At 41.3% G+C, this 27,877-nt stretch overlaps 1 protein-coding gene and 2 long non-coding RNA genes across 6 annotated transcripts; 1 reads left to right on the top strand and 2 right to left on the bottom strand.

The window, feature by feature from the left end:
• Positions 1–153: 153 nt before the first annotated feature.
• Positions 154–9,225, bottom strand: LOC132367350 (uncharacterized). 2 transcript variants are annotated; one of them, XR_009503766.1, is made up of 3 exons: positions 8,156–9,225; positions 3,147–3,411; positions 154–2,760 (listed from the first exon to the last, which is right to left on the bottom strand). It is a non-coding gene; the product is annotated as an uncharacterized LOC132367350 (long non-coding RNA). The 2 variants fall into 2 exon arrangements; XR_009503767.1 differs by having other exon boundaries at positions 8,413–9,225.
• Positions 7,840–23,298, top strand: PDCL (phosducin like). Of its 3 annotated transcripts, none has more exons than XM_059925551.1 (4): positions 7,840–7,935; positions 10,624–10,800; positions 18,669–18,850; positions 20,997–23,298. In XM_059925551.1, exons 2-4 carry the CDS (start codon positions 10,629–10,631, stop codon positions 21,546–21,548), a joined length of 906 nt encoding a protein of 301 aa, XP_059781534.1. In that variant the 5' UTR covers positions 7,840–7,935; positions 10,624–10,628; the 3' UTR covers positions 21,549–23,298. The 3 variants fall into 3 exon arrangements, with proteins under 3 accessions (XP_059781534.1, XP_059781532.1, XP_059781531.1); XM_059925549.1 differs by lacking the exon at positions 7,840–7,935 and adding an exon at positions 8,858–9,030; XM_059925548.1 differs by lacking the exon at positions 7,840–7,935 and adding an exon at positions 8,859–9,007.
• On the bottom strand, positions 18,282–27,360 carry LOC132367351 (uncharacterized). Its single transcript, XR_009503768.1, has 3 exons — positions 27,276–27,360; positions 19,725–19,847; positions 18,282–18,790 (listed from the first exon to the last, which is right to left on the bottom strand). It is a non-coding gene; the product is annotated as an uncharacterized LOC132367351 (long non-coding RNA).
• Between the last annotated feature and the right edge of the window lie 517 nt (positions 27,361–27,877).

Below are 27,877 nucleotides of genomic sequence, written 5' to 3'. Positions count from 1 at the left end.
GGCCAAAGAGAGGATGGAGGAAGAGATGGATTTGAAAAGTAGGAGAGCGCAATTGACAGGATTTATTGTAGGGGAAGCCTACCAGACATCTCCACATTTTCATGGATTAAATTTGGCTTAGAATCCCAGACCTCGTTGCTGAAAACAGACCGATATTTGTGAAACGGGTGATCTTGTATAAGCCCTGGCATGATCATTGAGATCAGGAAGAAGAGGAAGAACCATGGATAGTTGATCCAGGCAAAGGAGAGGAAACTTAACTGAAGGAAATGAAATCCCAGGAAGATTTTTATTTTCTTTATAATTGACACCTATTGGAGTAATAATGATCATGCACTTTAACAAAGATTTTTTATAATTGAAAACTCAGTAGTGCAGTGGTTCCAAACTTACCTGCACATGGCAATCACCTAGGGAGCTTTTAAAAAAATCCCAAAACCCAGATCACACCCCAGACCAATTAAAACACACTCTCAGGAGGTGGGATCAAGGCATCAGTACATTTGAAGCTCCCCAGGTGCTGCCAATGTGCAGAAAAGTTTGGGAACCACTTCCATAAAGAATGAAAATGGGTTTGGGGCCTGTCTTAGCCCAGGTGCATTCAATAACATCCATCATCAAATGTTCAGGCCTAGGTAGTTTACAGAGACTCATTCAACAAATACACATTTGAGAATCTACTGCGTACTGGGCGTTGGAGATACAGTAGTGAATTAGTCCCTAACTTCATGAAACTTACATTGTAGTTCTAAGTACTGTGGGCCGTTTTAGATAGGGCAGTCTGCCGAACATCTTCATTTGGATCTCTAATAAACATTTCAGACATAACATGTCCAAATCTGAATCCCCAAACTGTACCTCCAGTCTTCCCCATTTCAGTTATTTCCCCCTTGACTACTCTTCCTAGTCCAGCAGCAAGTCCTGTCAGCTCTGCCTTCAAAATAAATATTCAGAATTTGACGACTTCACCACTGAGGTCCAAGCCACAATTATCTTTCACCTGAACTGTGATGGCTTCCTGTTCTCCCTGCTGCTGCCCTTGCCTCCCTTCAGTTTATTCTCACCACAGCAGCTACAGAGATCCTCTTAAAATGTCAGTTTGATCACTTCACTCTTGTGCTCAAAACCCTCCAAATGCTTCTCATCTCACTCAGGGTGAAAGCCAAAGTCTTTTCTTTGATACTTTGTACACTATGCTCCAGCTGCACTGGCCACTGAGTTCTTCACCGGGCCAGCCAGGCATGCTCCATCATAGGGCCTTTACCCTTGCTGTTCTGTAAGGGTAGGAGGCTTCCCGACCCCTGTAAGAATCTTCATCACTAGATCTCTCACATTCTTCAGGTCTTCACTCAAAAGTCAACTCAGAATTAGGTGCAGAGTAATGGGGGGGGGGGGGGGGAGGGTCTGGGGAGTGCTATTTAAAATAGATGTTTTAACCCAAGAGACTGGATGAGATCAACTGAAGTTGTTTTTGTTCTGTTTTGTTTTACTTTATCTTCTGAAATAATTATAGATTCACAGGAATTTGCAAAAATAATAGAGGACCCATGTACCCTCATACAGTTCCCCCAATGGTAGTATCTTACATAACTACACTATAATATCAAAGCCAGGAAATTGACATTAGTAACAATCTACAGAACTTATTCAGATTTCACTCGCTTTCACATGCATTCGTGTGTGTGTGTGTAGTTCTGTTCAGTTTTTATCACATGTAGATTTGTGGAACCACTACAACTCTCAAGATAACAGAACTGAAAAAAAAAGATAATTGTTCCATCACCTCAATGATCCCTTGTGCTACCCCTTTATATTCATGTCCATTCCCCTCCCTTACCCCCATTTTCCTATCCCTAGCCCCTGGCAACCACTGATTTCTTCTCCATCTCTGTAATTTTGTCATTATGTGAATGTTATATAAGTGAAATTATGCAGACTGTAACCTTTTGAGATCGGCTTTTTTTCACTCAGCATAATTCCCTTGAGATCCATCCAAATTGTTGCATGTATTAGTAGTTCATTCCTTTTTATTGCTGAGTAGTATACCATGGTATGGACATACCACATTTTGTTTAAACATTCACCCATTGAAGAACATTTGGGTTGTTTAGATTTTTTGACTATTAACAAATAAAGCTGCTATGAACATTTGTGTACATGTCTTTGTGTGGACATTGTTTTTTGTTTCTGAAGTATTGTTTGGGCAGATAAATTAGTGTACTTGGTCAACCTCTGAAGGAAATGGATAACTTCGACTATATGGTCTTAACTTAAAAATGGACAAATTCCTTCAAAATACAATTTACCAAAACAGATACAGGATGGAAAGGAAAATTGGAATAACTCTTATATTAGTTACCTATTATCACATAACAAAGTACCCTCAATTTAGCGGCTTAACACAATAACATTGTTTCACGGTTTCTGTAGGTCAGGAATCTGCGTGTGACTTAGAGGAGTCCTCTGCTCTGGGTCTCTCACAACCTAGGCATTAGCTGGCTCTGCAGTCATCTCGTGGCTCTCCTGGTGAAGGGTGTGCTTCCAAGCTCACTCCCCTTATTATTGGCAGGATTCACTTCCTCCTGAACTGTTGGAATGACGGCCTCAGGTTTTCATTGGCTGAAGGTTGCCCTCAGTTTTCTGCCACTTGACCCTCTCTGTAGAGCAGCTTACAATCAATATGCTAGCTTGGCTCATCCAAGCAGCAAGCAGGAAGAACCTGGGACCAAGCAGGGGGTGGGGGCCAGGTTGCATTCACGCCTGCACAAGAGAGAGCATGCAATAAAGTCACAATCTTTTATAGCCTAATCTTGGAAACAATATCCCTTTGGTTTTGTCACTTAGAAGCAAGTCACTAGGTCCAGACCCCACTCGGACTGATAGAGCTGCCAAAGACCCCTGCCTGGTATTCATGTCCTGGCATAATCCTCTCACCTGAATGTGGACTGGACCTAGTGACTTCTTTATCCCGCATCAGGACATAAAAACCATAGAGGGGATGTTTGACACAAAAGAATTGTTAAAATTTAGTAGATGAGCGACTATAAGATTAAAGGAAATCCCATATGGTATCCTATGGCTTAGGGAGAGTAACTAAGGAAGGACAGACTTGGAAAGGGGCCTCTTATCAAGACTGGGGTGCAGACCTCATTGGAGAAGCTGAAGTTCAGCCCACTGGGCAGCAGAGAAGTTTGCTGGTTTACCCAGGCTGGGACTGGTTGCTGGCAAGCAGAAAGCAAGTCTCTGGAACACAGGCAAGCTGCAGAGGAGCCTGCGGAGGGAACTGGCGCCAGTGCAGACAGGAGGCCTTCAGGACACTGATTTCCATGTTGAGAGGGTCACAGGAAAATTATTGCTAGTCCAGACAGAGGTTGCAAGATCATCAAGGAACCACATGTGCTGGGCCTGTGGCTGGGGAAGAACACACTGCATGTCCTTACAGCCGTACCACTGACCACAGCCCCTCCTCCTCCAGTGCCCTCTAGTGAGGAAGCTTATCATTGTGCTCACTGCAAAGGAGAGATGCTTAAAGGAATTCAGTCCATTATTGCAAAGCAAGAAGGGTGAATTGAGAGCTGAAAGATTATTTATTGGCACAGGGACCATTTTAGAAGCTGCCTGCCATAGCGTTGTATCTACTAAACAAGTGAAATTCATTATGAAAAGCTTCCCACAAAGAAAACTCCAGGCCTCCCGGTGGTTTCACAGGTGAATTCTATTAAACATTTAAGGAAAAAATAACCTCAGTTTCACAGAAGCGCCTTCAGAAAATGGAGGAGGAGGGAACTTCCTAACTAGTTTTATTAGACGAATAAAACCCTGGCATCAAAACCTGACAATAACTTCACAAAAAATTACAGCTCAATATCCCTTGTGAACATAGATGCAAAAATCCTTAAAGTGTTAGCAAATCCAGATATTTATATATATATAAATTATAATACATCATATCCAAATAGGGTTTATCTCAGTAATGTAAGGTTGGTTTAACACTTGAAAATCAACTAGTGTAATCCACCATTATTAATCAGAATACAGGTTATATTTGTTATTATAAGGTCTCAAAATTTAATGAAGCTCCATTCTGATGGGCTTAGAGATTAAAAATTATATGTAAATAAGAAACCGAAATATTTCTAAAAAAAAAAAATTTGCCTCTTACATTGTAAGTGTGTGGGCTATTTAAAGGAAAATATTGTTATTAAGAGTATTGTTACTAAAGCTATGAAAGCAGAGGTTTTCTGATTTTATCAGATGCTTTCAATCAAAACCTTAAAAAGAAATGTAATTGCTTCTTAAAGACAATCCAACATCTAAAGCAAATTTCAATTTACAAAATTAAAGCCTACACTAAAGATACCAATTTAAAAATTTTTTAAAAAGCATTATATAAGGAAGTAGCCCTTATTGGTTTTACATTCATTAATACAAAAAGAAGTTTAATCTAATTGCTGTCTAAAAGTTGTTTAATTTCTAAATAAGAAAGACGTGTTCAATTGCCACAAACTGGCCCCACGCTGACAGGGAGGGAGGAAAAGAGAAAGACCAGTTATTTCAAACAATCCTCATACAGGTTGATGTCATCCAAAACCATCTTTAGACCTTTAATACTTTGATAACAAAAATAATCCAAGTGGCAGGGACAAATCTGTTCTAAATTTACAAAAATATTGGTGGAAAAAATTTTATCTGGGCAACTCAGTGGAGGACCAAATCTTGTTTTATCTCTAATTATTATGATCCGGAAAAACTATAAGGGTAGAGCAAGCCTTGGAACCCAGCTTCGAGGCATTTAAGCATTTCTATATAAATTTCATTCAGTTACTTCAAAACTTTAAATATGTTTAATAATAGTTTGTAAATCTTCTGGTTGGATCAAGATTTTCCCTTGATAAAAGGCAAATGCTTTACTTAACAGCTTATTTTGTTTTTCCCACTAGGGAATACCTTCAATACTCTCTATGGATAAACAAAAACTTTACATTACAGGTAAAATACTTGACAAACTATAAATTACACATGGTACTCTCATTAAAAGGAAACTTCACTATCCACATCATCCCCAGATACTGGTAAGATAAATTGAGTGGTCCTGATGAACACTGTTAACTCTCTCATGCACACAGTCATATTCCTGACAGATGCAAACTACACTCCCAGCAAGGATACCACTGGATAATCCCTCTATAATACACAACTAGGATAATGAATATATTAAAAGAGACCAATGAAAATGAATCTTAAAACTGTAAATTTACATTTAGACTTGCATTTTATTAGTTTTCTCCTCCTCTTTCTCTTACTTTTTACCTTTTGTTTATTCCTGTTTTCTGTCCTCTCAACTCTTTAAGCTGTGTAATTTACAATGACAGCTATCCTTTCTGGCTTTTAATTATGTTACCTAACTTCAAAATCCTCAGGACTTCCCTGGTGGCTCAGTGGTTAAGAATCCGCCTGCCAATGCAGGGAACGTGGGTTTGATCCCTGGTCCGGGAAGATCCCACATGCTGTGGAGCAACTAAGCCCGTGTGCCACAACTACTGAAGCCCGTGCGCCTAGAGCCCGTGCTCCGCAACAAGAGAAGCCACCGCAATGAGAAGGCCGCTCACCGCAACGAAGAGTAGCCCTCGCTCACCGCAACTAGACAAAAGCCCACACGCAGCAACGAAGACACAACGCAGACAAAAAAAAAAAAAAAAAAAAAAAATCCTCTAAAATATTATCAACCTAAATATGTCTCCATACTTAACTGGCCTTCAGTCCCCCTAAAGAGAGCTTCTGTGGTAGGTAGTTCATAGGATGGGCCCCTCAGCCTCTTGGTATGGTATTCATGTTCTTCTCTAATTCCTTCCCCTTGAGTGTGGGCTGGACTCACTGGCTCATTTCTAATGAAAATAATACAACTGAAGTGATTGGGTGTAACTTCTAAGGTTAGGTTATAAAAGACTGGTTTCCATCTTGGTCTTAGATTCCATGAAAATAATACAACTGAAGTGATTGGGTGTAACTTCTAAGGTTAGGTTATAAAAGACTGGCTTCCATCTTGGTCTTAGATTCCGTCTCTCTCTCTCTCTCTCTCTCTTACAATATACAGAGACAACCTGTTCTGTGTACTTCTACTTAACAGTTTTCTGGAGAATCTATAAATAGCTAACATTGTTTTCATTGATGCCTTGAGCCAGCCAGCTCCAGGGCAGACTGCCTAGACTGACTGCTTTGCAAAATGCTAGCTTGTCAGTTTCCCTCTAGAAAAGCAGACAAGGCTCATGGTTTCCGGACATCCCACATTTCCCCCCTGTCTTTTATGAATCCATTTTTTAAACCCTCGTTGACAGTCACCTATTGATTCTCTCCTTCCTATGAGTAAATTTGTTTGCATATAATTAACTGCCTCCATGGTATTCTTTGACAGGAGTATATATAGAACGAATATACACAAAGAAGGTGTCAAAAGTTTGAACCTGGGGCATTCCGTTATTTAGAGGTCAGAAGCAGAGCAGTTAATGAGGGTATCAACAAAGCTGGAGAAAACAGGAGAAGGTATCCTTCTGAAAACCAAGAGGAGAAAGGGTTTCCAGAAGGAGTGATTAACTGTCAAATGCTGCTGAGTGGTTCAGTTAAAGCAGAACTGAGACTTTACCGAGGATTTGGCAACTTGGAAGTCACTGCCTTCATAGGTGTGGTTTCAGTGGACCGGTGGGAACAAAAACCTAATTGAAGTAGGACGAGGAGGGAATAGAGCAGATCTATTAGATCTGGCTGTAAAGGAGATCAGAGAATTGAGATGTGGCTGGAGAGGCATGGTGAGGGAGGAAAGTGAGGGTTGACTCTAAAAAAATTGTTAACTTTTGGAACATAATAGATAATATTTTCACATGATTAAAAATTACACATAAAACATTATGTATAAAATGTCTCCCTTTCACTCCTGATTCCCATCTGAATTTATTATTTCTTGTATTTTCTTCAATTCTTTTCTTCATGCACACATAAGAAAATATTATTTGTTCCTATTTTTTATTGCAAAAGGCAGGAAACTAATGCATAATGTTCTCCATGTTCCTTTATTTTTAAACAATACATTCATGCAAGTATATCTATAGGATAAACTTCCAGGAGTGGAATTGCTGGGTTAAAGGCATATGTTTTTGCAATACTGATAGATATTTCTCAATTGCCATCCATAAGAGTTGTATCAACTTATACTTTCACCAGCCATGTATTCCCCACAGTCTCACTGTTATCAAACTTTTTTTTTAAACAATCTGAACAGTGGAAAATGGTATCTGAGAGGATTTTCTTTTAGAAATGAAAACTAGGAAAATTTTAGAAAGAAATATTAGAAAGAAAACAGAAAATAGTAGAAAGAAAGCCTGACTATGCAGGGGAGAGAGAGAGGAGGTAACTGCAGGAGCAGACTTCCTTACTAGGCTGGAGGAGCGGGATCCGCTGCACTGGTGATTCATTTAACAGGTACAGATGCAGGGGGTTGTTGTACATTTTGAAGGTGCAAGTGTCTTTTGATTGCTTCTATTTTTCATGTGAAATAAGCATCGCGGTCATAAGGTAGGCGAGGAGAGGGGAGAGGGTGTTGAACATTTGAGAGAAGAGATGTGAACTGCTTCGCTTAGAGAGTCGGGGAGTAGCCTGCCCAGGGCAACTACGATTGTTGAGCAGCTCTGAGGGCCCCCATGAGGATTGCAGCCTTAAATTTAAAGTGAATTTTGAAGGAAAAGGAGCACCATACATGAAGAAGACCCCTGCTTCAGGGAGATGTGAGTAAAAACAAAGAAGCAAAGCATTCATCTAGTATTCATTTAACAAATATTTAGGGGGACTCTCCTACACAGAGGCACTGTTGCTGGGTCCTGGCTTGTCACGTAACAGCAGATCACAAGCATATTCAAGTTGGCTGTTCACACAAATCTGATTAAGGTAAGATTATTCATTATGCAAACAAAAAATATAAAAAGTTACCATAGAATCTCTTTATATGAATTGTTCTTAAGTTTGGGGATGGGGGTTCTGACTCTTTTGGTACCCTGAACAAACAGCTTCTCAGAAAAATATGCACATATACAAATTTGCAGACAATTGCAGGTGGTATAGAATCACAAATTAAGAATCTCTCAAACTTTAGGGAAATAAAACTTACCTATTTTGAAGGGTGTATTGTTTTAGTATATTTCGAATGATTCAATTTACAGAAAGCTTTCCATGAGCTACTTCGTGTTATGTACTGGACATCTCAATAAGGGCTCAGAATTTAAAATTATTTTAGGTTTCCAAAAAGTTGCAAAAATAGTATAGAGTACCCCTATGTTCTTCACCCAGAATCCCTTAAAGTTAACATCTTACATAACCGTAGTACAATTATCAAAATCAAAACTATTGATACAATAATATTATTACTTGATACACCTTGTTCAAATTTCGTCAGTTGTCCCATTCACGTCCTTTTTCTGTTCCACGGTCCAATCCAGGATTTCACTTTGCGTTTAGTTGTCCTGGACTTGGCTTTTTTTTTTTCTTCTTCTTCTTCTTCTTTTTTTAATCCAAAAGGGCTATGTGTTCTTGGGCAAATTAATGTCCAAGTCTGTCTTCTGTCTTAATAGACGTGATGTGAAGAATCAATTAAAAAAAAATACATGTGGAATGTTTTCGGAAACTTCAAAGGTAACGAAATTGTTCTTACTGCTCAAAGCTGGGCATATCTAGTGTGGCCTTTCGTTCAAATTAAAACAAAAATAAAAATAGAAGCGTATTATTATTGTCGAGATGTTTGTCCCCAAGTAGGACCCGTAGCTTCTCCCTTGGCCGCCAGGACACGCTTCCTCTAATTGGGCAGCGTGTATCCGCGCTGACGCAGGAAGGCCGCCTCATTGGTCCGCGCAGTCGGGACTCAGGCGGCTTTTCTCCTAGTGCTCAAGGCGCCGACCCATTTCTCTTTCTCCAGCCGAGTGCTCCCTTCCTTAATAAGTGCCAGCCTGAAGGGATCCAGACTGAGGTAGGCCGGATAGCTGCACTGAGGTCAGCCGGGAAGAAGCGGCGGGCATGGAATACCGGTGGGAGGTGGTGGAATACGGGTGGTGGGCGAGCCTGGATGAGACGGTCTTGTCGGTGCGTCCCCTCGACCCCCACACTCTCCGCGACTTCCCTGCCCCGTCTCCTCTGCTGGCCCCACCTCCCTCGGGCATCCCTAGAGCTTCCGCGCCCCTCCGCCGCGCTTCCGTTGGCCCCGCCCTCGACCCTCAAAGGTCCCGCCTCCTCCGCCAGCCCTCCCGCTGGCCCCGCCCTCGACTACATCCCGCCAACGGCCCCGCCTCCTCCGCCGGCCCTCCCGCTGGCCCCCCTCCTGCCCCGCCAGCTCTCCCGCTGGCCCCGCCCTCGACTCCTCCCCGCGAAAGGCCTCGCATCCCACTAGCCCCTCCGCTGGCCCTGCGCTTGCCGCCTCCTCCTCAGCGGCCCCGCCCCGACCGAGCACACATTCCTCCCCGTCTCTTTCTTCCCACTTTTACCGCCTTGGTCTCTCTGCCTCTTTAAGTTAGGTTTAGTCCTCCTATTTCTCTCCCCCCCCCCCCCCCCCGCGCCCGGCCGTGTACCTGCACCTTTTTCTCAACCCTGCCACTTAGGTACCTCTCTCCTCATCTGACTGCCCGGGTCACCGGATTCCCCCACTGATTCAGGCTGCCTCTATATGAGCTTGACAGATTGTGCAGAGGCCTCGTGCTGGGCATTGGAGGTCTCTATTTGCAAGACCTCCCCGCCCGGTGGGAGAGTCACTTTGTAATGGAGTCTAACAGGCTCGGGGATGCCTTTAATCAAAGATGCATAGTATTGGGATGTTTAAAGGAAGGGGTGCTGGAGTTACAACTCCTCCTTGTGCGATCTGCAAGCAGGCCTGGCAGGGACTAAGCTGTACCTTTCTCCCAGAATGTACCGGGCTTCTTCTGATGCAGAAGCTTGGCTCTAACCATTGTCCTTTAAACACTGGGGAATGATTAAAATCTTGTCATGGGCCCGTCTTTTAACCAAAGTTATTAGGGCTTCAGAGCCCATCCATCCTAACCCTCGCTGTGCTGATTGGGAGGTGGAAGGCAAGAGACAGATGAATGATTGGCTTAGGCAAACAGTGAGTCAACATCCCATTCTTGATGCTGCTTTTTGGAGTTTTTCCTGAGGGTTCTTACCCAGTTTTTCAATTACCAGCAGTCTTACTTGGTGGGTAAACCAAAGAGTATGTGTAGATAAATCCTTCAGTCAGTCAGTAGATTCCTCCAAGCCACCACCCTACTTCAGTGTATACTATTCAGAAGACAATGACTCACACCTTCAGTCTGTTGGAGTCAGGAATCCCTGGGGTCTGAGCCCAGCTCCACCATTTGCTGTTAAGGTTGGCAGAGAAATTTTATCTGAGCCTCAGTTTTACCTTCTACAGCAAGAGCATGATAAACCCTATCATGCATGGTCATGGTATGGATTTGCTGAGATCCTGCTTATGAAAACAGTCACTCTTACGGTCCTGTACATAATAGGATCTGAGCACAGGTGAGCCCTAACTCTTCAGATTCATGTCTGTCTGATTCAAGCCAGCAAAGAGCCTGCTATGTCGCCCTCTCCCAGGCACCATGACGACCCTGGATGATAAGTTGCTGGGGGAGAAGCTGCAGTACTACTACAGCAGCAGCGAGGATGAGGAGAGTGACCATGAGGACAAGGACAGAAGCAGGGGTGCCCTGGCCGGCAGTTCCATGCCTGCAGATGCTGAGTTGGCAGGCGAAGGCATCTCAGTTAACACAGGTACTGGAAATCCCTGTGCTCTGGAAACAGGTTTAAAAAATGTCTGTTAAATATGTATCAGAAGTCTCGTGATCAGTTCTTTTTTTTTTTTTTTTGAATTTTTGAATTTTATTTTATTTTTTTATACAGTAGGTTCTTATTAGTCATCAATTTTATACACATCAGTGTATACATGTCAATCCCAATCGCCCAGTTCATCACACCACCATCCCCACCGCCCGCGGCTTTCCCTCCTGGTGTCCATACGTTTGTTCTCTACATCTGTGTCTCAACTTCTGCCCTGCAAACCAGTTCATCTGTACCATTTTTCTAGGTTCCACATACATGCGTTAATATACGATATTTGTTTTTCTCTTTCTGACTTACTTCACTCTGTATGACAGTCTCTAGATCCATCCACGTATCCACAAATGACCCAATTTCGTTCTGTTTTATGGTTGAGTAATATTCCATTGTATATATATATACCACATCTTCTTTATCCATTCATCTGTCGATGGGCATTAAGGTTGCTTCCATGACCTGGCTATTGTAAATAGTGCTGCAATGAACATTGGGGTGCATGTCTCTTTTTGAATTATGGTTTTCTCTGGGTATATGCCCAGTAGTGGGATTGCTGGATCATATGGTAATTCTATTTTTAGTTTTTTAAGGAACCTCCATACTGTTCTCCATAGTGGCTGTATCAATTTACATTCCCACCAACAGTGCAAGAGGGTTCCCTTTCCTCCACACCCTCTCCAGCATTTGTTGTTTGTAGATTTTCTGATGATGCCCATTCTAACTGGTGTAAGGTGGTACCTCATTGTAGTTTTGATTTGCATTTCTCTAATAATTAATGATGTTGAGCAGCTTTTCATGTGCTTCTTGGCCATCTGTATGTCTTCTTTGGAGAAATGTCTATTTACGTCTTCTGCCCATTTTTGGATTGGATTGTTTGTTTCTTTAATATTGAGCTGCATGAGCTGTTTATATATTTTGGAGATTAATCCTTTGTCCGTTGATTCGTTTGCAAATATTTTCTCCCATTCTGAGGGTTGTCTTTTCGTCTTGTTTATGGTTTCCTTTGCTGTGCAAAAGCTTTGAAGTTTCATTAGGTCCCATTTGTTTATTTTTGTTTGTATTTCTATTACTCTAGGAGGTGGATCAAAAAAGATCTTGCTGTGATTTATGTCAAAGAGTGTTCTTCCTATGTTTTCCTCTAAGAGTTTTATAGTGTCCGGTCTTAAATTTAGGTCTCTAATCCATTTTGAGTCTATTTTTGTGTATGGTGTTAGGGAGTGTTCTAATTTCATTCTTTTACATGTAGCTGTCCAGTTTTCGCACCACTTATTGAAGAGACTGTCTTTTCTCCATTGTATATCCTTGCCTCCTTTGTCATAGATTAGTTGACCATCGGTGCGTGGGTTCATCTCTGGTCTTTCTATCTTGTTCCATTGATCTATATTTCTGTTTTTGTGCCAGTACCATATTGTCTTGATTACTGTAGCTTTGTAGTATAGTCTGAAGTCAGGGAGTCTGATTCCTCCAGCTCCGTTTTTTTCCCTCAAGACCGCTCTGGCTATTCGGGGTCTTTTGTGTCGCCATACAAATTTTAAGATTTTTTTTTCTAGTTCTGTAAAATATGCCACTGGTAATTTGATAGGGATTGCATTGAATCTGTAGATTGCTTTGGGTAGTATAGTAATTTTCACAATATTGATTCTTCCAATCCAAGAATATGGTATATCTCTCCATCTGTTCGTATCATCTTTAATTTCTTTCATCAGTGTCTTATAGTTTTCTGCATACAGGTCTTTTGTCTCCCTAGGTAGGTTTATTCCTAGGTATTTTATTCTTTTTGTTGCAATGGTAAATGGGAGTGTTTCCTTAATTTCTCTTTCAGATTTTTCATCATTAGTGTATAGGAATGCAAGAGATTTCTCTTCATTAATTTTGTATCCTGCAACTTCACCAAATTCATTGATTAGCTCTAGTAGTTTTCTGGTGGCATTTTTAGGATTCTCTATGTATAGTATAATGTCATCTGCAAACAGTGACAGTTTTACTTCTTCTTTTCCGATTTGGATTTCTTTTATTTCTTTTTCTTCTCTGATTGCTGTGACTAAGACTTCCAAAACTATGTTGAATAATAGCGGTGAGAGTGGACATCCTTGTCTTGTTCCTGATCTTAGAGGAAAGGCTTTCAGTTTTTCACCATTGAGAATGATGTTTGCTGTGGGTTTGTCGTATATGGCCTTTATTATGTTGAGGTAGGTTCCCTCTATGCCCACTTTCTGGAGAGTTTTTATCATAAATGGGTGTTGAATTTTGTCAAAAGCTTTTTCTGCATCTATTGAGATGATCGTATGGTTTTTATTCTTCAATTTGTTAATATGGTGTATCACATTGATTGATTTGCGTATATTGAAGAATCCTTGCATCCCTGGCATAACTCCCACTTGATCATGGTGTATGATCCTTTTAATGTGTTGTTGGATTCTGTTTGCTAGTATTTTGTTGAGGATTTTTGCATCTATATTCATCAGTGATATTGGTCTGTAATTTTCTTTTCTTGTAGTATCTTTGTCTTGTTTTGGTATCAGCGTGATGGTGGCCTCATAGAATGAGTTTGGGAGTGTTCCTTCCTCTGCAAGTTTTTGGAAGAGTTTGAGAAGGATGGGTGTTAGCTCTTCTCTAAATGTTTGATAGAAATCACCTGTGAAGCCATCTGGTCCTGGACTTTTGTTTGTTGGAAGATTTTTAATCACAGTTTCAATTTCATTGCTTGTGATTGGTCTGTTCATATTTTCTATTTCTTCCTGGTTCAGTCTTGGAAAGTTATACCTTTCTAAGAATTTGTCTATTTCTTCCAGGTTGTCCATTTTATTGACATAGAGTTGCTTGTAGTAGTCTCTTAGGATGCTTTGTATTTCTGCGGTGTCTGTTGTAACTTCTCCTTTTTCATTTCTAATTTTATTGACTTGAGTGCTCTCCCCCTTTTTCTTCATGAGCCTGGCTAATGGTTTATCAATGTTGTTTATCTTCTCAAAGAACCAGCTTTTAGTTTTATTGATCTTTGCTATTGTTTTCTTTGTTTCTATTTCATTTATTTCTGATCTGATCTTTATGATTTCTTTCCTTCTGCTAACTTTGGGTTTTGTTTGTTCTTCTTTCTCTAGTTCCTTTAGGTTTAAGGTTAGATTGTTTTTTTTTTAATTAATTAATCAATTTATTTTTGGCTGCATTGGGTCTTGGTTGCTGTGCGCAGGCTTTCTCTAGTTGCAGCGAGTGGGGGCTACTCTTCGTTGCGGTGCACGGGCTTCTCATTGCGGTGGCTTCTCTTGTTGCGGAGCATGGGCTGTAGGCACGTGGGCTTCAATAGTTGTGGCTCGCGGGCTTTAGAGCGCAGGCTCAGTAGTGGTGGCACACGGGCTTAGTTGCTCCGAGGCATGTGGGATCCTCCTGGACCAGGGCTCAAACCCGTGTCCCCTGCATTGGCAGGCAGATTCTTAACCACTGGACCACCAGGGAAGTCCCGGTTAGATTGTTTATTTGAGATTTTTCTTGTTTCTTGAGGTAGGCTTGTATAGCTATAAACTTCCCTCTTAGAACTGCTTTTGCTGCATTCCATAGGTTTTGGATCGTCGTGTTTTCATCGTCATTTGTCTCTAGGTATTTTTTGATTTCCTCTTTGATTTCTTCAGTGATCTCTTGGTTATTTAGTAATGTATTGTTTAGCCTCCATGTGTTTGTGTTTTTTTACATTCTTTTCCCTGTAATTCATTTCTAATCTCATAGGGTTGTGGTCAGAAAAGATGCTTGATATGATTTCAATTTTCTTAAATTTACTGAGGCTTGATTTGTGACCCAAGATGTGATCTATCCTAGAGAATGTTCCCTGTGCTCTTGAGAAGAAAGTGTAATCTGCTGTCTTTGGATGGAATGTTGTATAAATATCAATTAAATCTGTCTGGTCTATTGTGTCATTTAAAGCTTCTGTTTCCTTATTTATTTTCATTTTGGATGATCTGTCCATTGGTGTAAGTGAGCTGTTAAAGTCCCCCACTATTATTGTGTAACTGTCGATTTCCTCTTTTATAGCTGTTAGCAGTTGCCTTATGTATTGAGGTGCTCTTGTGTTGGGTGCATATATATTTATAATTGTTATATCTTCTTCTTGGATTGATCCCTTGATCATTATGTAGTGTCCTTCCTTGTCTCTTGTAACAGTCTTTATTTTAAAGTCTATTTTATCTGATATGAGTATTGCTACTCCAGCTTTCTTTTGATTTCCATTTCCATGGTATATCTTTTTCCATCACCTCACTTTCAGTCTGTATGTGTCCCTAGGTCTGAAGTGGGTCTCTTGTAGACAGCATATATATGGGTCTTGTTTTTGTATCCATTCAGCAAGCCTGTGTCTTTTGGTTGGAGCATTTAATCCATTCACGTTTAAGGTAATTTTGATATGTATGTTCCTATGACCATTTTCTTAATTGTTTTGGGTTTGTTTTTGTAGGTCCTTTTCTTCTCTTGTGTTTCTCACTTAGAGAAGTTCCTTTAGCATTTGTTGTAGAGCTGGTTTGGTGGTGCTGAATTCTCTTAGCTTTTGCTTGTCTGTAAAGCTTTTGATTTCTCCATCGAATCTGAATGAGATCCTTGCCGGGTAGAGTAATCTTGGTTGTAGGTTCTTCCGTTTCATCACTTTAAGTATATCATGCCAGTCCCTTCTGGCTTGTAGAGTTTCTGCTGAGAAATCAGCTGTTAACCTTATGGGAGTTCCCTTCTGTGTTATTTGTCATTTTTCCCTTGCTGCTTTCAATAATTTTTCTTTGTCTTTAATTTTTGCCAATTTGACTGCTATGTGTCTCGGCGTGTTTCTCCTTGGGTTTATCCTGTATGGGACTCGGTGCGCTTCCTGGACTTGGGTGGCTATTTCCTTTCCCATGTTAGGGAAGTTTTCAACTATAATCTCTTCAGATATTTTCTCTGGTCCTCTCTGTCTCTCTTCTCCTTCTGGGACCCCTATAATGCGAACGTTGTTGCATTTGATGTTGTCCCAGAGGTCTCTTAGGCTGTCTTCATCTCTTTTCATTCTTTTTTCTTTATTCTGGTCTGCAGCAGTGATTTCCACCATTCTGTCTTCCAGGTTACTTATCCGTTCTTCTGCCTGTTATTCTGCTATTGATTCCTTCTAGTGTAGTTTTCATTTCAGTTATTGTATTGTTCATCTTTGTTTGTTTGTTTTAATTCTTCTAGGTCTTTGTTAAACATTTCTTGCATCTTCTCAATCTTTGCCTCCATTCTTTTTCCGAGGTCCTGGATCACCTTCACTATCATTATTCTGAATTCTTTTTCTGGAAGGTTGCCTATCTGCACTTCATTTAGTTGTTTTTCTGGGGTTTTATCTTGTTCCTTCATCTGGTACATAGCCCTCTGCCTTTTCATCTTGTCTATCTTTCTGTGAATGTGATTTTCGTTCCACAGGCTGCAGGACTGTAGTTCTTCTTGCTTCTGCTGTCTGCCCTCTGGTGGATGAGGCTATCTAAGAGACCTGTGTAAGTTTCCTGATGGGAGGGACTGGTGGTGGGTCGTGATCACTTCTAATTCAGCCCCGTGTCCAGAGATAACCTAATGTTACCATTTCACTGTGCGTGGTTCTAGCCATTTCAATGCACAGTACGAATATGTATGTATAGCAACATGCTGATGATTAGAACAGAGTTGCCTGCGTTTGAATCCAGCTTCTCAAATTGATAGGTGTTTGATATCACCTAAATCATGGGTATGAGTATATTGGTAGTATAAATTCCTAGAAATGGCATATTTACACTTTTACATTTTATTATTTCCAAATTGCTGTCAGTTGAGTTGGGACTGGTTTATAGTTTAAGCAGGTGTGTGGTATTTCCCCATATATGTGACCTTCTACTATGTTATCAGACTTTTTGATCTTTGCCATCCTCATGGATGGCAAATGGCAACTCACCGTAGTTTTATTTTCTATCTTTTTAGGAGTGATGTTGAGCCTCTCTTCATAATTTTAAGGGTTGTATTCATATCCTTTGCTCAGTTTTGAAATTGGGTAGTTGGTCTTTTTCTTCTTAGGGAACTATAAAGGAAGTTAATCTGTGGTATGAGTTGCAAATATTTCTACCAGTTTATTGTTTGACTCCTGGCTTTTGTTCTCATCCTGGCAGAAAGTTTTTTTTATTGTTATGTGCTTGAAAGCATTATTTTATAGTTTCTTAGTTTTGTTTCTTATATAAAAGGCCTTTCTTCACTCCAGGATTATAAAAAGACAATCCCATGCCTTTTTTTTTTTTTTTTAGTATCTTTATGATTTTTTTTTTTTTTTTTTAACACAACGATTTATCTGGAATTCATTTCGGTGCAAGGTATGTGGTAGGACTCCAACTTAATTTTTTTTGGATTGCTGCCCAGTTGTTTCAGCATCATTAATTGAATAAACCATCTTTTCTCCATTGTTTTGAAATGTCAGTTTTATCACGTGCTGAATTTCTGCTTATATTTGTGTCTTTAGCCATACTTTGTGGTCTCTTCCACTGATTTGTCTTTTACTGTGCTATATCACACTGTTTTTAAGTATCGTGTTATAATATGTTTTAGTATCTGGTAGGTCTGGTCCCCCCCATACAATACCCTTCTATGTTATTATTTTCTTAACTTTTGCTTTCTTATTTTTCCACAGCAAATTCAGGAGCATGCACACGTGTGTAATCACATACTTTTATCAGAAACGCATTAAATATATGGATTAATTTGGGGATAATTGGTACCCTTGTGATGTTGCATCTTCCTAGCCAGGAATATGGCATTGCTCCATTTATTCAGGTCTTTTGTAGTGTTTCTTGGCAGCATTTTAAAGTTTTCTTTATACAGATGTTTATATTTTTGTCTGTAGTAGCAGATGACCTCCTAGTCTCAGTGGTTTGTGACAACAAAGGTTTATTTCTCAATCATGTTACATGCTGCCTGTTGGGGTCAGCAGCTGCCCCGCTTCTGCTTTGTATGTCCTATCATCCAGGAACTAGGCTGAAGGAGCAGCCCCTGTCTGGGACATGCTGTTCTCATGATCAAGTGTAGAGAGCAAGAGAGGGCTGTTGGAAACATGTAGTGACTCGTTACGTTTTTGCTCAGAATCCATTGGCCACAGCAAGTCACATGGGCAAGCCCCACATCAGTGCCTGGGGATACATGTTCTCATCCCACAGGAGGTATTGCAAGTCATGTGGTAAGGGGCAGGGCTGTATAGCATGGAGACAGGGGGGTTTGGGGGTAGCTTGACTAACAGAACAACCTGCCACAATCTTGTTAAAAAAGTCAGATAATATGGAAGCATAGTAAGAAAAAAGTAAAAGTTCTCTCTCACCAGTCCCCTTAGATCTCACTGCCTAGAGACAACCACTGTTAACAGTTTACCTATTTTTCTATGGACATACAAATGTACATGCACATATACAAATATCTGTAAATATTTATACATGGACATACAGTTCTTTTTCTAAAAATTGAAGGATCATACCATGATACTGTTCTGCATTTTGGTTGTTTTTTTTTTTTTGACCTAATATGTTTGGACATTTTTCATGGCAGGGAACATATAGCTGCCTCATTCTTTCTAAGAGTCGCTTTGTTTTCCTTTGAGTAGATGAATCTGAATTTATTTCACGCATCTCCTAACGTTGGGCCTTTGCGTGGCCCTTTAACTTGCAAACCGGGCTGCCTTGGACATGGTTGCGTGTAGACCACGCTGCCCTGTGTGAGTGTCACTGTGGTGTCGATGGAGCCAGCTTTAGACAGATGTGCGCTGGCCCATAATCCCTCGCTCATCCTTGGTCGCCTCCACATTCACCCCACCTCAGGTCCAAAAGGCGTGATCAACGACTGGCGCCGCTTCAAACAGCTGGAGACTGAGCAGCGGGAGGAGCAGTGCCGGGAGATGGAGAGGCTGATCAAGAAGCTGTCCGTGAGCTGCAGGTCCCATCTGGATGAAGAGGAGGAGCAGCGGAAGCAGAAGGGCCTCCAGGAGAAGATCAGTGGGAAGGTAATCAGAAGCGCCCAGGCCTTTCTCAGAGGCTACCTGGCTGCTGGGGTTAGTGAATCTGCCTGCCAATGCAGGGGACACGGGTTCGAGCCCTGGTCCAGGAAGATCCCACATGCTGCAGAGCAACTAAGCCCGTGTGCCACAACTACTGAGCCCATGTGCCACAACTGTTGAAGCCCTCGCACCTAGAGCCTGTGTTCCGCAACAAGAGAAGCCACCGCAATCAGAAGCCCGCGCACCGCAGTGAAGAGTAGCCCCCACTCACTGCAACTAGAGAAAGCTGTGCAGCAACGAAGACTCAATGCAGCCAAAAATAAATAAATAAATAAATAAAATAAATTTTAAAAAAGATATTAAGAAGCGGTGCAGTGCAGGAGAAAGTGCAGTCATGTCATAGCTTGACCACACCTGGGTTTGAATCTCAGCTGTGCCACTGGTAACTGTGGGGATGTCTCTTCCACTCTGACTCTGGTTTGTCGTTGGTTAAATGAGGTCAATCTCTCTACCTCCCAGGGCTGTGGATACAGTACCCATCACAGGCCGGTTGAAAGTGCTCAGGAAATGTGAGTTTCCTGTCCTTTCTCAAGGTCTTACCTTGAGCCAGAAATAAACCTCTGAGATCGGGAGATATTATCCCCATTTTACAGATGGTGAAACCAAAGCTGAGAGGTGGGAGGGGACTTGCTCAGGGCAGTGCCATTAAGAAATGCTAATAGGAACTAGGATTCTAACCCAGATTTTCCTGTTCTTTCCATGATGTTGTTCTGTTTCACCTGAAGCCTATTCATGAGAATTTATTTTAGTGAAGCAATACAGTAGAAGCAGGCAGACACTGTAGAAGATATTTGGAACTAGGTCCCTGACTCTCTCTTACCTTCCCAAAGCGTTCTTCAAAAGGATCCTTTATTCTCCACCATGCTCTCTGACCACAGATGGATGTCTAGAAGTGCCTGAGATCATTTGGCTCTGGCCCAAAGCAGCTCTTGGCTGGAAATACCTGCCGGGGTCGGGGAGCAGACAAGAGGATTAAGTGAGGAGTTTGCCTTGACCAGGAGGATGATTTGAGGGCATTAGACTCAAGCAAGACCACAACAGGTCAGAAAGAACCGCTCTGGTGGGGGAGCAGTGAGAGGGGAAGAAGAACGGCGCTGGCCGTGATGCAGTAACAACACGTGTCCTGATCTGGTGTGGCCTCCCAGCCGCCACCCTCTCATCTGTGCCAGGGTAGGCAGAGCTGGGCTTCATCACAGGAGCAGGGATGTCTTGCTACACCAGGGCAGGAGAGGGAAAATGCTTTTGTAATGGAAGCTGGCTTCAGGACAACATGCCCACGGCTCACAGCACTTCCTTCTGCTGCAGTGGAGACCAGACAAAGCCACACAGCACATGATCACATGGGACAGTCCTGCTGGGTTGTTGCAGTGAGACAGAACTGGAAACTGCCTGAATGCCAGAAGTAGGGGAGTGGCTAAGCAAAATAGGGCACATTATGTATCATTTTATAAAACATGTTTGGAAGCATGAGGAATAATTTATGATATAATAGTGCTAAGTGGCAAAAGCAGGCTATAGCTTAATTGGTACACCCACAGCTGCTGTTATAAAAGCAAAAATGGTTTTAGCATGTGACTGGTAATAAAAAGAAGAATAGATTTTTAGAATGTGTGTGGCTGTATGTTTTGGCGTGGGGGGCAAGGAGGTTGGTGCAGGGCAGGGATTATGAGTGTTCAAGTTCCTTAATGTCCTGTTGTCTTTTCAACAAAAACAAAACAGTGGATAAAATAATTAATCCATTGTCAGGACTGACCAAAAGACAAAAGCTCACGAAGTGATGTTATCTGATGCTGCCTGTCTGGATGGAGAGGCACTATGACACAGTAGTTGAAAGCCTGGGTTTTTAAAAAAAATCTAGTTTGAATCCTGGTCTTATACTTGCTACCTATGTGAACTTATACAGATAATCTCAAGTCTCAGAACCTCATTTGTAAAGTGGGGGTAATAACAGTCCCTTCCCGATGGCGTTATCAGAAGATTTCAGTGAGGTGTAATGCATCTAGAGTATTAGCGTGGCGCCTCATACATCTTGTGTCACCCATGTCACTGTTGGGTTTATGTTTCTCATGCTCACTTGCTGGTCCTCCCGCAGATGACTCTGAAGGACTTTGCCATGATGAATGAGGACCAAGACGACGAGGAGTTCCTGCAGCAGTACCGGAAGCAGAGGATGGAAGAGATGCGGCAGCAGCTCCACCAGGGGCCCCAGTTCAAGCAGGTTTTTGAAATCCCCAGTGGAGAAGGATTTCTGGACATGATTGACAAGGAGCAGAAGAGCACCCTCATCATGGTCCATATTTACGAGGACGGCATCCCAGGGACCGAAGCCATGAACGGTTGCATGATCTGCCTGGCCGCAGAGTACCCAGCCGTCAAGTTCTGCCGGGTGAAGAGCTCGGTGATCGGGGCCAGCAGTCGCTTCACCAGGAACGCCCTTCCCGCCCTGCTCATCTACAAGGGGGGCGAGCTGATAGGCAATTTTGTCCGTGTCACTGACCAGCTGGGGGAAGATTTCTTTGCAGTGGACCTTGAAGCTTTCCTCCAGGAGTTTGGATTGCTCCCAGAAAAGGAAGTCTTGTTGCTAACCTCCGTGCGTAACTCGGCCACCTGCCACAGCGAGGATAGCGATTTGGAAATAGATTGATTGGCTGGGCTGGTGGCATAAATTTCTCATTGTTTGGGCTGGAAGACACACGTCCGTGTGTTTATTTTCGTTCTTTTCTGTGTCTTCTGGCTTTTCTGCTGTTCTTTGTAGTCCCTTTTATGATATGTCAAGAAATTCTTCTATCAAATCAGAATGCTGAATCACCTTGTGGCTATCCATAAAGTGACCTAACATTGTATAAACAGGAAGCCAGGCTTTTGAACTGTTTACTTAAGATTCTCTAGCATGACATCTCTGTTATTGTTTCCAGTCAGTATTTACATAGCATCCTGAAGACAGTGTCCTGGAAATTGTCTTCAGATGATCTCAGAGGTCTCTGCCAGGTCCGGGAATATAATTCTATAGTTAGTGTGTTATTTGCAACATAAGTAATACATTTCCTTCATCAAATCATTGTAAATTATATTTACTTATAATCAGACTCATAGTCTTAGAAGGCAGTTAAATTTTTACCCCCTAGACCGTATTATCTCCCAGGGTCTTGTTTAAAGGTTCCAGACCGTGTATGTTTGCCCCATCAAGAGGGGGGGTGACCTTTGTCGCCAGAGTCGATACCCTGCTCAAGCATTATTAAGTCTACAATAGAGGAAGGATCGAGATGGACTGCCCTCTTGATGCTGAAAGACCAGCTTGGCTTGAAAATTAGAGCTGAGATAGAGCTGGGAAGCCTTTTTAAAGGAAGATCTTCCAATTAAGATACCCCTGCTCATCTTTTTCTCTGTTTCTTTTTTATTTAACAAGGTAATTTTTTGGTTTCATGTAGCTTTTGTTAAAACTTTTTTGCATATTGGAAAAGTTAATATTCAATAGAATACAGAAAATACAGAAGCAAAAATAAGAAAATTAGAATAATCTCTAATCCTGCCACCTAGGGTAAAACACTATTAATATTTTGGGATATTTCTTTCCAAGGTGTTTTCTTTGTGTACACAGACATTTTGTTTGCTTATTAAACAAAACAGTGGGATCATTCTGAACATACTGTTTTATAGTATGGTCAGCTAATATAGCAAACGTTTTTCCATGTTATTAAATACTTTTACAACATTTTAAAGTGGCTATTTATACCGTTGTATAGGTGTGCTGTAATTTGCTTGGTGGTTGTCTCTTGAAAACAGCAAAGACTTTTTATTACAAAAGTAATTGATGTTCATTGTAGAAAATGTAACAAACATTGTTAAGCCAAAAAGATTTAAAAGCCTTATAATTCCACCAACCAAAAATAATCCCTGTTAATCATTTTTACAGGTATCTTTCTGGTCTTCTTTCTGTGTGTTTATAATAATGATTGTCTTTTGAGTTTTTTCCTCATGTTTTTTACTTTAAAATATGTACATTGTAGGGCCAGGGAAAATGTAACCTGTAATTAAATGTTAGCTTTAAAGTTCAGTTTTGCTTTCCCTGGCTATTTAGGAATTGACTAACTGTAGAAAGGTCATGACAGTATCTCTTGTAGTTAATCAACAAAAAAGAAAGTGCATGGTTTTTTAATTAAAAAAGCTCATTGTATGGTTTTTTAATTAAAAAAGCTCGTTGTAGAAAGTGTGTGGAAAGTATAGAAAATTATTAGAGGCAGAGACAACTGTTGTCAGTGTTTTTATTTTCTTCCAGTTTTTTCAATATTTTTAATACATTGAGAGCTTATTGAATTTAGTTCTGTGTTTTGTTTAATTTAATATTATATCATAAATGCTTTGACATGTTATAAAAATTCTAAATAAATAATTTTTAACAGCCTGATAATATTCCATCACTTGGATATGCCATACTTTATTTAACCAGACCCTTAATATTGGATATTTAGATTCCTAGCTTTTTGCTAAAACACTTTGTATTTTGGGCTATATTTTGGATCATTCTCTTAGTATAGATTTCTAGAAGAGGAATTATTGGGTAATGGACAGAAACATTTTAAAAGCTTTTACAAGCCATCTACTGGTTCTCATTGGAGATGAAAATATATTGATATTATGCTCTCCCAGAACCTTGACTTCGCCTTTCAAGAGCAGAAATTCTAGGATAAAGTCAACAGACATGGAATGGGGAAATCTTAGAGTGTTAAATCTCCAACTCAGGGGTAGTGCAAACAGCACGGGCTTTGGAGTCAGATCAAATACTGTCTGTTTCTCACTGGTGGTGGAGCTTCCGTTGAGGCACCTAGCCTTCCTGAAACTCAGTTTCCTCGCCTTGGCAATGGGAACAACAGTACTTCATGGGTTGTTCAGTGGTTCTCCGTGTGTGGTTCAAGAACAGCAGCATGAGATACACTGGGGAACTTGTTAGAAATGCAAAGTCTCAATCTTCATCCCAGACCTATTGCATTGGAAATTCTGGGAATGGCTCAGCACACTTTTCACAAGCCCTCTAAGTGATTCTGAGGCTGGTTCAAGTTTGAGCATCACCAACCTGTGGGTTGAGGTGAGTGACAGCAGCTCTCACAAAACAAGGGCTCACTGCTATTGGTTTCCTTTTTTATTTGAGTAAGGGAAGGGAGGAGTTAAAAACAGGACAGCATTCAGATCACTTCTCTTCCTCTTTGTTTATGTGATCCTCCTTTTTGGTCATAGACTTGGGGGAGGGAACAAGAAACTAATATTTGTCTATTACAAACTGTCTCAGTAGTTTTCCAGATTTCACTTTCCTCTGGAATGAAAGTTCCATGAAGGCATGGACTTTATTTTCCTCCATATGTATGGTATAACTTCTATTCACGCTGGGAATAGGCTGACATTTACAGCTTTGTGGGCAAGATATCTGAACTCCTCCATTACCTCAGTTTCCTCATCCGAGGAGTGGGGATGAGTAACAGAAGTCAATTCATGTAAAATACCTAGAACACAGCCTTCAAATAAGTGCTGTTTTTATTTGTATTATTTTTAAAAATATTTATTTATTTGGCTGCACTGGGTCTTAGTTGCGGCACACGGGATCTTTAGTTGTGGCATGTGGTATCTATCTAGTTCCCTGACCAGGGATCGAACCTGGGCCCCCTGCATTGGGAGCGCAGAGTCTTAACTGCTGGACCACCAGGGAAGTCCCTTTTTTTTTTTTTTTAAATAAATGCTGTTTTTATCATCCCCAGTGCCCACAACTGGGCTTGGTGCTTGGTAAGAATTATTGAGTGTTTAATAATGAACATATGGGCTCATTGAAGGCCACATCCTTTCAAGGTAAGAAGTAGTAACTTTTCAAAGATGAAGAAACTAAGACTTAGCAGAGTTAGGTAACTATTCCAAGTTGCATAGCTAGTGGGCAGGGCAGGGTTTAAAATCAGGTCTGTGTAGTTCCAAAATTTGTACTATTTCCATGATGCATGCTAGTTCTTGGTGGAGAAAGCACAATGATCCAATGTCAATAAAATGATCAATTAGAAAAAAGGTAGTGGAGAGAAAAGGTTGGAGGAGGAAAAACAGGGAGAGAATTTTAAGAAGAGAGAGTAAAGGAATGAAGCTGGGTGGAGACCTGGGTCTCCTAAGCTGGCCTGTGTTTCATGTCAGAACCTCTTCCGTCTGGACTGTGGCTGTGACCTGCAATGTACCCCCGAGGCGTCCCCCTTTCCTCCATGACTCCACAGAGGTCCTTCCTCCCAAAGTCCCTTTATACCCCCCGCCCACACTGTCACCCACGTCCGGCTATGGGTGGCAACGATTGGGAGTACAGTGAACACGAACTCTAGCCCTCTCCCTGACCAGCTGTGTGCCCTAGGATAAGTCTCTTCCTCTCCCAGGGCCTCAGTTTCCCCACTTGTAAGATGAGAGGTTGCATTAGATGATTTTTTAAGACACAGTGAGCTCTCAAATTTTATGAATCAATGAATTTTAAAGAATCTACTGTTGCCATCACGCGATCATTCTGTATTGATATTTGGTTTAATTTAATGAAAAATGTAAACTTTTTCCTTAGTTGTGAGATGTGAAAGTCCCGGTGGCTTGAATGACCTTGTCTTCCTTTCCTGTAGGGTAACCCCATCTTCAGCATGTGTGGTTGCCCGAGTATTTGTTTACACATTAGACTATGAAGTCTTTGGGGACAGGGAGTGTGGCTCATCATTTCCAGTCTCTGATCTGAGTTGACATAAGTGAGTGTTTGCTGCTTAAGTGGGGAGGATCCCCAAGGCTGGAGTAGGCTGGAATTCACCACAATAAGGTTGAAGACTATCTGTTATATAGCTTTTCCAGACGTGTTATATGTTTTTTTTTTCCAGCAGCATTTTTATTTATTTTATTTTATTTTATCTTTTTTATTAGTTATCCATTTTATACATATTAGTGTATATATGTCAAGTGTTATATGTTTTTAATCAGAGGTGTACTACCTATGCTCACTGAGACCCAGATAACAAATTCAAGTTAAGCTCCCAGCCCTGCCAAAGCCTGTGGAAATGCTGGTTATAACCGATATGACCACATGGTGGCAGCAGAGGAGAGGGAACGAATTTTTTGTGTGCGTGCTGTTCAATCAGCAGAGCCACAGACTTCGGGACCTGTGGGTGATGTCTAGCACCATATACGAATCATTTTATTTACTTATTTTCTTTCTTTCTTTTGGGGGGCTGCTCCACGGGCCTGTGGGATCTAAGTTCCCCGACCAGGGACTGAACTTGGCCGTGGCAGTGAAAGCCCAGAATCCTAACCACTAGGCCACCAGGAACTCCCCGAATCATTTTAGAGAATTCGTTTTTAGGAAAGAGACCCAGAAAGTACCACATTCACGTGCTTTATTAATGGGTAATGAAAAAAAAATAAATATAGTTTCATGAATAAACACACATACACTTAACTTTCATATTATGCTCAGTTAAGGCTGAGGGAAAGTCTGGCCGGGAAGAGAAGAGGAAAGCAGTGGACGCCCACCAATCCCAAGTCCAGAGTCCCAAGGACCTCAGGTCAGAACACAGCGTTTGTGTCCAAATCCCAATCCCGATGACTTCTTGTCTCTGTCTCCTCTGCTTGTGGTGATGTGAGTGACCAACATGTATTTTGACTTACTTTGTGCCAGGTCATTGTTCTAAGCACTTGGTATGTATTTTCTTAGATAATTCTTGTAACAACCCCTGAGAGATATTATTACCCTCATTTTATAGTTAAGCAATTTGCCCAAGGTCAATCACCTAGTAAATAGTAAAGTCAGGACTTAAACCCAGGACTTGGAGCTCAGGAGTCAGGATCTTAGTACTGTTTGGCAACCTTTCCTACGAACAGGCTTTAATAATGTTCACCCAGAAAGACTTCTGGAAAGAGATGAGTGGTGCCTGTCCAATGGTTGGTGTTATGGACTGAATCGTGTCCACCCTAAAGCCCTAACCACCCCCCAAATGTGACCGTAGTTGGAGACAGGGCCTTTCAAGAGGTAATTAAGGTAGAATGAGGTCATAAGGGTGAGGCCCTAATCTCATATGACTGGTATCCTTATAGGAAGAGGAAAAGGCACCAGAGCAGGAAGAGAGCTCTCACCAGAAACCAAACCTGATGGCACCTTGATCTTAGATTTCCAGCCTCCGGAACAGTGAGAAATAAATGTCTACTATTTAAGCCACCCAATCTATGGTATTTTGTTATAGTAGCCAAAGCTTACTAAGACACTGAATCCCCGTAATTTCTACAAATTCAGTAGAGAAGAGAGAAATACGATACCTCAAACTTATTTCAAAGGAGAGTTGGCAAGTGGATGGCTGTTAGCAGAACCGATACCATTTTGGGCACTTACAGTTTCTCCTGTCCTTCCGCCGACCCTACCCAGGGCTCTACTGTGCAGTGAATCGCTTCTCTGTCGTCAAGGGCTTTGGATGTAATAGATACTGTTTAATAATCATTAGGACCAGGTAGCCTCTATGCTCTGTTAGTCCCCAAACAATGATGAAAACTTCCCTGATGTGTTCCCAGCACCCATGTAGCTAGTTACTCATTTATAAATCTTAACTTAGGAATGCACATCCTGTTTCCAAGCACCTACTCCCATGCCCTAGGTTAACTATAAATTGTCCTAATGGCCCTTTGGTGGTGCTGGGTTCAGCTTCCAATGCTTCTGGATCATTTTCTGCCTGATCCCACCCTGTGAGTCAGTTACCTACATTAAACTGATGTGTTGATTATTTGGAACTGCCTGCCTCGTTTTTCGGTCTCAAGATGCCTTCTCAGTTTGGTGGGTACTTTTCGTTCCCTCTGCATCCTCCAACAGTAGGAATCACAGAAACCTCTTCTCTCCAGTGTTCATCATAACTGTCCATGTTTTCCAGAGTTGTATATTTCCTACAGCCTTCATGTCACCTCTGAACACTTCCCAACCAGTTCAGACTTTTTAAAAGCAGG

This window comes from Balaenoptera ricei, chromosome 6, assembly GCF_028023285.1.
Source record: "Balaenoptera ricei isolate mBalRic1 chromosome 6, mBalRic1.hap2, whole genome shotgun sequence".
Taxonomy (NCBI): Eukaryota; Metazoa; Chordata; class Mammalia; order Artiodactyla; family Balaenopteridae; genus Balaenoptera; species Balaenoptera ricei.
Note: the sequence above shows the minus strand (reverse complement) of the source record. Positions and strands in the feature narration are given on the sequence as shown.

Excerpts from the sequence above, each read along its gene's own strand:
- PDCL (XM_059925551.1), top strand. The coding sequence starts at position 10,629 with ATGACGACCCTGGATGATAAGTTGCTGGGGGAGAAGCTGCAGTACTAC. Across the intron at positions 10,801-18,668 it reads AGGCATCTCAGTTAACACAG|GTCCAAAAGGCGTGATCAAC; the intron begins GTACTGGAAATC and ends ACCCCACCTCAG. Across the intron at positions 18,851-20,996 it reads AGGAGAAGATCAGTGGGAAG|ATGACTCTGAAGGACTTTGC; the intron begins GTAATCAGAAGC and ends GTCCTCCCGCAG.